General features: G+C 42.1%; 1 protein-coding gene across 3 annotated transcripts in view; it reads left to right on the top strand.

Moving 5' to 3' along the window:
* The window catches only part of Drc1 (dynein regulatory complex subunit 1), a 77,751-nt gene that overhangs the window by 36,227 nt on the left and 28,258 nt on the right, over positions 1 to 13,266 (top strand). For all 3 annotated transcript variants that reach the window (XM_045148770.1, XM_004669352.2, XM_045148771.1), the window contains 2 exons: positions 3,603 to 3,725; positions 10,782 to 10,921. In XM_045148770.1, coding sequence (XP_045004705.1) covers positions 3,603 to 3,725; positions 10,782 to 10,921 — 263 coding nt within the window. The remainder of the gene's footprint in view (positions 1 to 3,602; positions 3,726 to 10,781; positions 10,922 to 13,266) is intronic.

The following is a 13,266-nucleotide window of genomic DNA, read 5'->3' as shown; positions in this document are numbered from 1 at the left end:
CTCCAGTGCAGGGATTATAAATATGCAACACCCATACCTATTCTATGTAGGGCTGGGAATTGAACCCAGGACTCCTGCATGCTAGGTAAACCCTCCAGTACATTCCCAGCCCAAGAGAGCAGTTTTAAAAATATTTTTATTTATTTGCAATCAGAGAGAGATAGAAGAGAAACTGAGAGAAATGGCATTCCAGGGCTTCTAGCCACTGCAAGTGTGTTCCAGATGTATGCACCATTTTGTGCATCTGGCTTTACATAGATACTGGGGAATTGAACTTGGATCATTAGACTCTGCAGGCAAGTGCTTTAATGGCTGAGCCATTTCTCTAGCCCACAAAAGAGTATTTTAAGAGATATTTTAGGGCTAGAGAGATGGCTTATTGGTTAAAGGTACTTGCTTGCAATGCCTGGTGGCCCATGTTTAATTCCCCATTACCCACATAGAGCCATATACCCAAAGTGGCACATGTGTCTGGAGTTTGTTTGCAGCAGCAAGAGGCATTGGTACACCCATACACACATACTGTCTCTCTTTTTTTAAAAAAAATTTTTTTGTTTATTTTTATTTATTTATTTGAGAGTGACAGAGAGAGAGAGAGAGAGAGAGAGAGAGAGAGAGAGAGAGAGGAAGAGGCAGATAGAGAGAGACAGAGAATAGGTGCACCAGGGCTTCCAGCCACTGCAAACGAACTCCAGACGCATGTGCCCCCTTGTGCATCTGGCTAACATGGGTCCTGGAGAATGGAGCCTCGAACCAGTGTCCTTAGTCTTCATAGGCAAGTGTTTAACCACTAAGCCATCTCTCCAGCCCCTGTCTCTCTTTTAAAAAAATTAAATATGTTATTTATTTGAGAGAAAGGAGGGAGAGAGAGAGAGAGGGAGAAAATGGGTGCACCAGGTCCTCTAGCCACTGAAAATGAACTCCAGACACATATACCACCTCATGTATCTGGTTTATGTAGGTGCTGGGGAATTGCACCTGGGTCTTTAGGCTTTGCAGGCAAGCACCTTAATTGCTAAGCTATCTGTCCAGCCCTTTAAAAAATTTTAAAAAAATGTTTATTTATTTATTTGAGAGAGAGAATGGAGTGCCAGGGCCTCCAGCCACTGCAAACAAACACCAAAACTACTAAGCCATCTCTCTGCCCCTTCTCTCTTTTTTTTATTAAAAAATTTTTTTAATGACACATTTAAATAAATAAATAAATAATTGTCTGTTTTTAAATTATATTTATTTATGAGAGAAAGGAGAGAGAGAGACAATAGAGAGAAAGAGAATGAGAATGAATGGGCAAGCCAGAGCCTCTATCCACTGCAAATGAACTCTAGACACATATGTCACCATTTTCATCTGTCTTCTGTGGGTACTGGGGAACTTAACCTGGCTCTTTAGGTTTTGCAGGCAAGCACCTTAACTGGCAAGCCATCTCTCCAACCCAATGTCTGTTTATTTATTTTTTATTTTTAAGATAAGGTCTTGCTCTAGGCCAGGCTGACCTAGAACCAGGAATTCACTTTGTAGTCATAAGGTGGCCTCAAACTTACAGACATCCTCTACCTCTGCCTCCCAAGTGCTGGGATTAAAAGCATGTGCCACCACACCTGGCTTCTCATCTCTGTTTTTGAGTGGTATGTATAGCTCTGGCTTGCCTGGAACTCACTATGTGGACCAAGATGGCCTTATATTGGCAACAATCTTCCTGCTTGTGTCTTTTTTTTTTAATAATATCACATCTTTTCTTTTTAAATTTTTATTTATTTATTTATTTATTTATTTATTTATTTATTTATTTGAGAGCGACAGACACAGAGAGAAAGACAGATAGAGGGAGAGAGAAAGAATGGGCGCGCCAGGGCTTCCAGCCTCTGCAAACGAACTCCAGACGCGTGCGCCCCCTTGTGCACCTGGCTAATGTGGGACCTGGGGAACTGAGCCTCAAACAGGGGTCCTTAGGCTTCACAGGCAAGCACTTAACTGCTAAGCCATCTCTCCAGCCCCCAGCTTGTGTCTTTTAAGTGCTAGAATTACAGGATGCCACCATGCCAAGCTTTAAGACACATTTTTAACTTTTTTAATAAATTTATTTGAGAGTAGCCAGGTGTGGTGGTGCACACTTTTAATCCCAGCACTCGGGAGGCTAAGGTATAAAGATTGCTATGAGTTGAAGGCCACCCTGAGATTACATAGTGAATTCCAGGTGTGCCTGGACTAAAGACCCTACCTCAAAATATATATATATATATACCTGAGGGACAGAGAGAAAGATAGATAGTGAATGAGAAAGGGCATGCTAGGGTCTTCAGCCACTGCAAGTGAACTCCAGATACATGTGCCATTTTGTGCACCTGGCTTAAGTGAGTCCTGGGGAATGGAACCTGGGTCTTTTGGCTTTGCAGACAAGCATCTTAACAGCTAAGACATCTCTCCAGCCCAAGACACATTTTTTTTTTCTCAATTTTCACTAACATCTTCCATGATTATAAAAAATATCCCATGGTAATACCCTCCCTTCTCCCACTTTCCCCTTTAAAATTCCAATCTCCATCATATCCCTTCCCCATCCAAGACACATTTTAAAAGCAGTGTGAGAGTATTTCAGAGGTGTAAAGAGCAAAGAAGTAGGGCTGGAGAGATGGCTTAGCAGTTAAGCGCTTGCCTGTGAAGCCTAAGGACCCCAGTTCAAGGCTCGACTCCCCAGGACCCACGTTGGCCAGATGCACAAGGGGGTGCAGGCGTCTGGAGTTCATTTGCAGTGGCTGGAGGCCCTGGCATGCCCATTCTCTCTCTCTCACACTCTTTCTCTCTCTGTTGCTCTCAAATAAATAAACAACAAAAAAATTAAAATAAAAAGAACAAAGAAGTATCTTCTCTAAGACACAGTTTTTTAAAAACAATGTAAAGGCAGGATAGGTCTCCCCTTTATTTCCTGGGTGTCTTACTTGTTTATTTCTTTCTTTTTCTTTTTTATTAACAACTCCCATAATTACAGACAATAAGCCATGATCATTCCCGCCTCTATCTCACTTTTCTATTAGCAACTCCATTCTCCATCATATCGCCTCCCCCTCTCAATCAGTCTCTCTTACTTTGGTGTCATCATCTTTTCCTCTATTATGAGAGTCTTGTGTAGGTAATGCCAGGCACTGTGAGGTCATAGATATCCAGGCCATTTTTGTGTCTGGAAGAGTGCATTGTAAGGAGTCCTATTCTTCCTTTGGCTCTTACATTCTTTCCGCCACCTTTTTTGCAATGGACCCTGTGCTTTGGAAGGTGTGATAGAGATGTTTCAGTGCTGAGCACTCCTCTGTCACTTCTTAGCACTATGTTACTTTCTGAGTCATCCTAGAGGTCACTTCCATTTGAAAAGAGAAGCTTCTCTAACAAAACTGATAGTTCCTTTTTAATGGAGCATGCCTCTACAAATTATGGAGCAAGGACCCCGCTAAACTATATAAGCCATAATCTGTGAGCTCAAAGCTTTGGCGCTCTGACTTTTGAAGGGTACCAGACTTCCCTAATCATGAGACTTCCATGTCTTCCACCTAAAGCATTGAGCTAGGCAATAAGCAGCCCCTAATTTCCCTATGTCCCTGTTTCTGTAGCTGGAGTACCTGTTGAATCGCATGAAGAAAGTGGATGACTATGAGAAACAACTGAACAAGCAGAGGATCTGGGACTGTGAAGAGTATAATACCATCAAGATCAAGCTGGAGCGGGATGTGCAGGTGTGTAGTTGCTTCCCATCCACAGTTCTGGGTGACTGGTAGGTGGTGAATGCCTCTGAGTGTCTCATCTTAGTCACTGCTAAAAGTGTCACAGAGGCAGCTTTTCACCATATAGTAGCTTTCTTTGATATATATATATATATATATATATATTGACACAGGGCCTCACATAGCACATGCTGGCCTTGAACTTGATATGTAGCCAAGAATGACCTTGAACTCTTAATTCTCTTGCCTCCAGCTCCCAAGTGCTAGAATTATAGACTTGACTATACTTTTAAAATTATTTTTATTTATATTTGTTTTATTGAGGCAAAGTCTCACTCTTGCCCAGGCTAACTTGGTACTTATTCTTTTGTCTAGGCTGGCCTTGAACTCACAGTAATCCTCCTACTTTAGCTTCTTGAATGCTGAGGTTATAGGCATAAGCTACCACCCTTTCTTCATGTCTCTTCTTCTTTCTCTGTCATTCTTTTTTTTTTTAATTATTTTGTCTATTTTTTATTTATTTATTTGAGAGCGACAGGCACAGAGAGAAAGACAGATAGAGGGAGAGAGAGAGAATGGGCGTGCCAGGGCTTCCAGCCACTGCAAACGAACTCCAGACGCGTGCGCCCCCTTGTGCATCTGGCTAACGTGGGACCTGGGGAACCGAGCCTCGAACCGGGGTCCTTAGGCTTCACAGGCAAGTGCTTAACCACTAAGCCATCTCTCCAGTCTTTCTCTGTCATTCTTTCTTCTTTGCTTATTTGTTTCTTTCCCTTCCCTTCCCCTTCCTTCCTCTCTTTCCTTTCCCCTTCCTTTCTTCCTTCCTTTCTCTCTCTTTCTTTCTGTTATTTATTTATTTATTTGAGAGAGAAAGAGAGAGAGAGAGAGAGAGAGAGAGAGAGAGGGAGAGAGAGAAAGAGAGGGAGAATGAGCATGCCAGGGCTTTCAGCCACTGCAAATGAACTCTAGATGCATGTACCACCTTGTGCATCTGGCTTTAGACGGGTACTCGGGAATTGATTGAACCTAGGTCCTTTGGCTTTGCAAGCAAGTGCCTTAACTGCTAAATCATCTCTCCAGCCCCTTTCTTTCTTTCTTTTTTTAATTAAAAAGTTTTATTATTAACAACTTCTATAATTTAGACAATAAACCATGATAATCCCCCACATTTTCCCCTTCGCAACTCCACTCTTCATCATATCCCCTCCCCCTCTCAATCAGTCTCTCTTTTACTTTGTTCTCATCATCTTTCCCTCCTCTTATGATGGTCTTGTGCAGGTAGTGCCAGGCACTGTGAGGTCATGGATGTCCAGGCCATTTTGTGTCTGAAGAGTGCATTGTAAAGAGTCCTACCCATCCTTTGGCTCTTACACTCTTTCTGCCACCTCTTCTGCCCAGTCTTATTGTTTTTGTTTTTGTTGTTGTTGTTGTTATTTTCCCTGAGGTAGGGTCTTGCTCTAGCTAAGGCTGACCTGGAATTCACTATTCACTATGTAGTGTCAGGCTGTCCCTCAAACTAATAGCAATCTCCTATCTCTGCCTCCCAAATGCTGGGATTGAAGATGTGTGCTACCTTGCCCAGCAGGGGGAGAGAGAGAGGACAGAGAGGAGAGAGAGAATGAATGGGCTTGCCAGGGCCTCTAGCTCCTACAAACAAACTCCAGATGTATCCACCACTTTGTGCTGGGATTAAAGTGCCACCACACTAAGCTAATCTTCTCTGTATCATTCCAATTTTAGTGTATTTGCCACTGAAGTAAGCACCGTTTAGGTTCTTGTTACCAGAAGAAATTCCAACAGTAAGCATGCACTGGGAGGTGAGGCATAGCTCCTGGCTGCTTCCTGCCACATCTCAAGCACTTTCTCTAGGGCCCATCCTGCATGATGCTCAGTGCTTGACAGGGCATGGTCCATTAGGGACTTGCACTCTTGGCCAGAGGGAACATAGACCATGAATTACTCTTTGAGAAGCCATTTACTGAGAACCTTTGGCCTAGTTATTTTACTTCAAAGAAACTAACTTAAGTAAACAGGGCTGGATATAGTTTAGTTAGAGATGAAGCCAACTGAACAGCTAAGCCTTAACAAGCTGAGAATTTAAAGCACTATCCAGAAATCAACGGGGTGTCACTATGTTAAGCAGGTGTCTGTGGAACAGGCACCTCTCTTCTTTTGCCTTTGTGTCTTCGATGTGCCATTTCCTCCCCCAAAGTGCTTGTTTAGCATGTGATGGGCCCTCATTTCAGTCTCCAGTACCACAAGAGAAAAAAAAAATATCTGCCTGATGTGGTGGCACTTCTCTGTAATATCAGCACTTGGGAAGCTGAGGCAGGAGGATTGCCATGAATTTGAGGAAATCTTGGGCTACATGGTGAGTCTGAGGCCAGCCTAGAATACAAACCAGGTGTGGTGGTGCCACACCTTTAATCCCAGCACTTGGGAGGCAGAGGTAAGAGGATTGCTGCAAATTCAAGGCCACCTTGAGACTACATAGTGAATTCTAGGTCACCCTGGGCTAGAGAGAGACCCTACCTTGAAAAACTATATATATATATATCTCCCAAAGTTTTATATATAATTTATATACTAGCATTATTTTTAATTTATTTTTATTAGATATGGACATGCTTACTATGTAAGCAACACATGTTGGTACCATCCTTTCCCTCATTCCTGCCCCTTTTTTGAAGAGGCCCTCCTTGTTGTGGATGCAGGTCAACCCCATGGGGATTATGGGTCATGCATTGTGGGGGCAGCAGTCAGTTATGGGAGAGAGGCAATGTCTCTGTGCATAATCTCCCAACTTGTGGCTCTAACAATCTTTCCACCTCCTCTTCCACGAAATTCCCTGAGCCATGTTGGGTGTATCTAAAGTCTAATTCAGCGATGGTCTCTTAGGAGCCTCTGGATCCTTATTTTGGTAGGTATTGGGTATCCTCAGTGTTTATCTCTTTCACCCTTGTGCTGATATTAGGTTCACCTAGAAAGCAGCACTCTTGCTCACTTCCCCAATTCCTCTGTAGCTTCAGCTGGGGCCAGGGTGAAGTGGCTGGGTTGTTTATCTCTTCAGATCCCACTCCCATCTCGAAAAGAGAAGCAGAATCTCCAGTGGAAAGTGAAGTCAGCACTGGTTAAATAGAATAACCATTATTAATTTAGAGAGAATTTAAAGGGTGTAGACTCTCTTATATGCCAAGATTAGTGGGAGCTTGATATTGGAAAGCAAAATTGTTATCTGGATATGATTCTGACTTATTTCCCAGTTCCAGATATGATTTCCTTTCCACTGAGCAGATCCATTAGCTAATCCAAGAGCAATTGGTTACCCACCATGGCTGTGTGCCACTATTGCACTTGTGTGAGCATCATGTCAGGTTGTTTGATTCTGAGTAGCTTAGACTTGGAGTTCTAGTATTATTTTATAATAGTAAAAAGTATGAAAACAATATGAGTGTAGAACTATAAGGAATTGGTAACATTTAATGCTATCTGATAAATGATATGATAACATATAAAAGTATTTTGCATCATTAAAATGATGTCACTCAAACTTAACTAATATAAAAATTCTCATGTGACAATTTTCTTTTTCAAGGTAGGATCTCACTTTAGCTCAGGCTGACCTGGAATTCACCATGTAGTCTCAAGGTGGTCTCGAACTCATGGTGATCCTCCTATGTTGGCCTCCAAATGTTGGGATTAAGGGCATGTGCCACCACACCTGGTTGTGTGACAGTTTTTGTTGTTACTAAGAATAGGCCTTGATGTGTAAACCAGGCTGAGTCAAAAATTGCCTCTAGTCTCCTGTCTCTTCCACCTCTGTAATAGCTCCTAGGCATTTCTCTTTGAGGATGATCCTGAATGGGGGTGTATGTAAGAGGTGCTTAAAATCACTTCCTCTGTGGATTCCTTGACAAGAGTTTATATACTAGAGGAGGAGGAATACTTCCTAAAGGAAGAAAGCTTGTGAGAGATCTATATTCTTATCTTCCATTCAGAAAAGGCAGAAGCATACTAGCAGGTATATGTGCCCCTACTCAGCCCTACTGGTATCTATAATCTTAAAAAAATATAATTAGTGGGGACTGGAGAGAAGGCTTACTGGTTAAGACATTTGCCTGTGAAGCCTAAAGACCCAGGTTTGATTCCCCAGTACCCATGTAAAGCCAGATGTACAAAGTGGTGCATACAGTGTTTGCAATAGCTCAAATGGCTTTGGCACACCCAGTCCCTCTTCATTCCTCATCCTAAGTACTGAAATTATAGGCATGAGCAACCACACCTGGCTCTGTAATCCCAGTGCTGGGAAGACAGAAGCAGGAGGAGGAACCATGGGGCTCACTGGCCAGACAGTATACCCTAACTGACTGTGTTCCATGCCAATGAGAGACCCTTTCTCAAAACAAAAACTGGAGCTGGGCATGGTGACGCATGCCTTTAATCCCAGCACTCAGGAGGTAAGAGATAAGAGGATCACTCTGAGTTTGAGGGTACCCTGAGACTATATCATGAATTCCAGGTCAGCCTGGGCTAGAGTGAGACCCTACCTTGAACCCCCCCCCCACAAAAAGTGGTATACAGTGTTCCTGAAGAGCAACAACCAAGGTTGTCCTCAAGACCACACACACACACACACACACACACACATACACACACACACATTAATAGTAATAATAATAAATAATATTATTATTACTATAAACACTTGGAATTTCTCATCTTTGGTCTCTTCCAGAATGGCAGGGTGGTGGTTTGATTCAGGTGTCCCCCATAAACTTAGGTGTTCTGAATGCTAGGTTCCCAGCTGATGGATATTTGGCAATTAATGCCTCCTGGAGGGAGTGTATTGTTGGGGGCGGGCTTATGGGCTTTATAGCCAGTTTCCCCATGCCAGTGTTTGGCACACCCTCCTGTTGCTGTGGTCCACCTTACGTTGGCCAGGGGGTGATGTCCACCCTCTGCTCATGACATCGTTTTCCCCTGCCATCGTGGAGTTTCCCCTCGAGCCTGTAAGCCAAAATAAATCTCTTTTTCCCAGAAACTGCTCTTGGTTGGGTGATTTCTACCAGCAATGTGAACCGGACTGCAATAGGCAGTATTAGTGTTAACCAACTCATATTCATTTAAATGGACAAGCATCTTACTTTTGAATTCACTAGCTATATTTATTCATTCAGCAAGTATTTATTGAGTAACTAATATACATCGGACATTTTTCTAGATACTGCTGGAAAAACACTACTGAAAAATCATAATCTCTGTCTAGGTCAGAGACAGATAGGCAAGTACCAGTGATAAGAGGAAAGATCAAAGTAAACACAGGGTGCTATGGAACCAATAATAGGAACATTTTTTCTTCTTTAAGCAGAAGGCCTTGGCTTTGGGATACCAGGGAAGGCACATCTGAAGGGATAGCATCAGTTTTCCTACCTGAGGTATGGATAAGAAAGAGTTAATCAGGTGTCAGTAAGCAGAGATATTTCTAGGGAGAGGAAATGGTACATAGGAAGATATAGAGGCAAGGCAGAGACATGCCTGGGGAAACCACATCAGTTTAGGATGGGAGACACAAGGCAAGGATGGTTAGAAATGAGGCTGAATTAGCAGCAAAGTCTTATCAAGCTGGGAATTTAAAGTACTCTCCAAAGTCAATGGGGTTTCACTAAAGGTGTTAAGCAGGGAAGGAAAATGATTAAACCAAACTCTGTGTAGAAAGGTCACTCTGACAACTCATGGAAAAACAATTAGAGAGGTTGGGAACAGTAGCACATACCTGTAATCACAGTACTTAAGAGGCTGAGGTGGGAGGATTATGAGTTCCAGACCAACCTGAACTATATAGTGAGATCCTCAATATAAATTAACTAATTAATTAACTTTAAAGTATATTTTATTTACATATTTATAATCATCATGAATATAAGGCCAACCTGGGCTACAGAGTGAATTTCAGGTCAGCTTGGGCTACAGTGAGAATCTGCCTAAAAAATATTTTTAACCACCCCCGCCAAAAAAGAAACAAGCAAAATGTACTACCCCATGCTGGCTTTCTTGAAAAATGGTTTTTATTTTATTTGTTTGCAAGCAGAGAGAGACAGAGAGAAAAGAGACAGACAGAGAGAATGGATGTACCAGGGCCTCTAACTGCTACAAACTCCAGATGCATGCACCACTTTGCATTTCTGCCTTTATGTGGGTACTGGAGAATCAAACTTGGATTGTTAGGCTTTGTAGACAAGCACCTTAACTGCTGAGCCATTTCTCCAGCTCCATGTTGACCTTTTAAATGTGGGTTCTGGGGACCAAATTCAGTGCATCATGCTGTAAGGCAACCACTTTACTGACTGAGTTATCTCCTCAGCCCCTTATATTATTTTTAGAGGATCTGTTCCTATCTTTGAAGGGTTTGGTACAAAGTCCCAGGGTTTGTTGCACTTGAAAACTCTTATTGGGTGGGCTGGAGAGATGGCTTAGCGGTTAAGCGCTTGCCTGTGAAGCCTAAGGACCCCGGTTCGAGGCTCGGTTCCCCAGGTCCCACGTTAGCCAGATGCACAAGGGGGCTCATGAGTCTGGAGTTCGTTTGCAGAGGCTGGAAGCCCTGGCACGCCCATTCTCTCTCTCTCCCTCTATCTGTCTTTATCTCTGTGTCTGTCGCTCTCAAATAAATAAATAAAAAATTTAAAAAAAAAACCTCTTATTGGGTGCCTTTTTTTTTTGATCTGGAGTCTCATATAGCTGATACAGGCTCATATAGCCTAAAACTTGTTAGGCTGGCCTTGAATGTCTGATCTTTCTGCTTCTACCTCCAAAGTGCTGGGATTTCAGGTGTGTACCACCATGTTTGCCTTTTCTTATTAACTTTTACAACACTCTTTGATTTTAGCTTCCAGATGATTGACTTGTATTTTTTCTAATTGGTCTTTTATTTGCTTCTACTAATAGAATTTCTAAGAATCCAGGGTAGGCTACTGTACCAGAGGTTTTGCTGGCATGACTTGAACAAACCATCCAGGTCATCAGGGACCATAAATTATAACCAGAGTCAATTAGAGTTTTTTTAAACTTCAGATTCTTGAGCAACAACTTCAGCAAATGAAAGCCACTTATCAGCTAAACCAAGAAAAGTTAGAGTACAACTTCCAGGTGCTGAAAAAGAGAGATGAAGAGAGTACAGTGATCAAATCCCAGCAGAAGAGGAAGCTCAACCGGTAAGTTAACCTTCTTTCTAGGCCCTTCTGTCAGGGTAATAGATATGGGTATGTACTTTTCTTTCCCAAAGGGATAGAAGCTCATTATGAATATGGTCAATTCTTGGGAGGCAGAGGTAGGAGTATTGCTGAGAGTTCAAGGCTAGCCTGGGACTACAGAGTGAGATCCAGGTTAGCCTGGGCTAGAGTGAGATCTTACCTCCAAAAACCTTTTTTTGGAAAAGATGACATATTCAAGTGGTTCTATTCATTCTCCAAAGATAAGAGTCTTTATTTTTATTTTTTGGTTTTTCAAGGTGGGTTTTCACTCTAGCCCAGGCTGACCTGGAATTCACTATGGAGTCTCAGAGTGGCCTTGAACCCACTGTGATCCTCCTACCTCTACCTCCCGATGCTGGGATTAAAGGCGTGCGCCACCATGCCCAGCTAAGATAAAAGTCTTTAACAAACAGTCATTCTCCAAAAACTTTTCTAAAATTTCTTTGAGAATTTTCATCTCCACTTTTTAATATTTGATTTTATTTATGAGAGAGAGTGAGAATTGGGGTGCCAGGGCTTCCAATTGCTGCAATTCAACTCCACATGCGTGTGCTATCTTGTATGTATGCTTGACTTGTGTATCTGGCTTATGTGGCTTCTGAGGAGTTGAACCTGACTCCTTAGGCTTCACAGATAAGTGCCTCAACCACTAAGCCATCTCTCTGGACCTCTAAAAATATTTTTTAAATATATTTTTTTAATTTATTTATTTGAGAGCGACAGACACAGAGAGAAAGACAGATAGAGGGAGAGAGAGAGAATGGGCGCGCCAGGGCTTCCAGCCTCTGCAAACGAACTCCAGACGCATGCGCCCCCTTGTGCATCTGTCTAACGTGGGACCTGGGGATCCAAGCCTCGAACCGGGGTCCTTAGGCTTCACAGGCAAGCGCTTAACTGCTAAGCCATCTCTCCAGCCCAAAATATTTTTATTTATTTATTTGTGAGTAGAGAGAAAGTGAGAGCAAAAGAAATAAAGAGAAAGTATGGATGACCCAGGATCTCTTGCCACTGCAGATTTCAGACAGAGGCACCACTCTGTGCATCTGGCTTACATGGGTACTGGGGAATTGAATCTGGTCTGGCAGGCTTTGGAAGCAAGCATCTTCCCAGCTCCATCTTTTCCTAATTTAAAAAATTATTTATTTGGGTGCGTGCATGCATGCATGCATGTATGTGTGCATGTAAGTGTACCAGGGTCTCTTGCCACTGCAACTGAATGCCTGTCTGGCTTTAGTGTGGCTAGAGAATTGAACCCAGGCTAGCAGGATTTGCAAATCAGTACCTTAAATCACTGAGACATCACCCCAGGCCCCTCTAATTTTTTTAAAAACATTGTACATTCTACTGTTACTACTTTTTTTCCCCAAGAGAAAAGTACCCAACAAAGTTTCGCTTCCCTTTCCCACCTCTGAAATAGTTGTTTATTTGTTTCTTTTTTCTTACATTTTTGCTCATTTGTTTCTTCTGGAAATTTTATGCATGTATAAACATAAGTAAATGTTTTCGCTTTCCATCTGCTTTTATACAGTGACGGCTTTCTATAAGTGCTATTCTGTATCTTGAAGAACTTTCATTTTAGCTAGGTCTGATGGTGCTGGCCTGTAATATAAGCTACTTGGGAGGCTAAGATAGGAAGAGTTCAAGAGTAAGTCCTGACTGGGCTACAAAGTGAGTTCAAGGCCAGCCTGAGCAGCTTAGTGAGCCTCTGCCTCAAAATCAGAAGTAATAAAAGGGCTGAAGATGTAGAGCAGTGGTAGAATGCTTGCCTAGCTGATGTAAAACCCTAGTTTCAATCTCTAGTCTTGCAAATAAATAAATAAATACATACATAAATAAATAAATAAATAAATCATCCACCAAACAAGCAAACAAACAATTCACTTTTCATTATAAATCATGGAATATCTGGACATTATGAAGCTGTTTTAATCTGGGCATGGTGGTACATACCTATGATTCCAACACTTGGGAGGTCAAAGCAGGAAGATCAGGAATTCAAGGTCATCATTAACTATAAGCAATTTTGAGGCCAATCTGGGCTGCATGAGACCCTTTCTAAAGGAGGAGTAGTTTAATGTTCCACAGCATAAATGACAATGATTATTTATTTATTTATTTTGGTTTTTTGAGGTAGAGTCTTGCTCTAGCCCAGGCTGACCTGGAACTCACTATGTAGCCTCAAACTTATGGTGATCCTCTTACCTCTGCCTCCCAAGTGCTGGGATTATAAAGGCATGCTCCACTACTCCTGGCTAACAATGATTTATTTAAGCAGTCTCTACTGATGGTATATTCTGCTTCTAATT

Source organism: Jaculus jaculus, chromosome 5 (assembly GCF_020740685.1).
Source record: "Jaculus jaculus isolate mJacJac1 chromosome 5, mJacJac1.mat.Y.cur, whole genome shotgun sequence".
NCBI classification, from domain to species: Eukaryota; Metazoa; Chordata; class Mammalia; order Rodentia; family Dipodidae; genus Jaculus; species Jaculus jaculus.
Note: the sequence above shows the minus strand (reverse complement) of the source record. Positions and strands in the feature narration are given on the sequence as shown.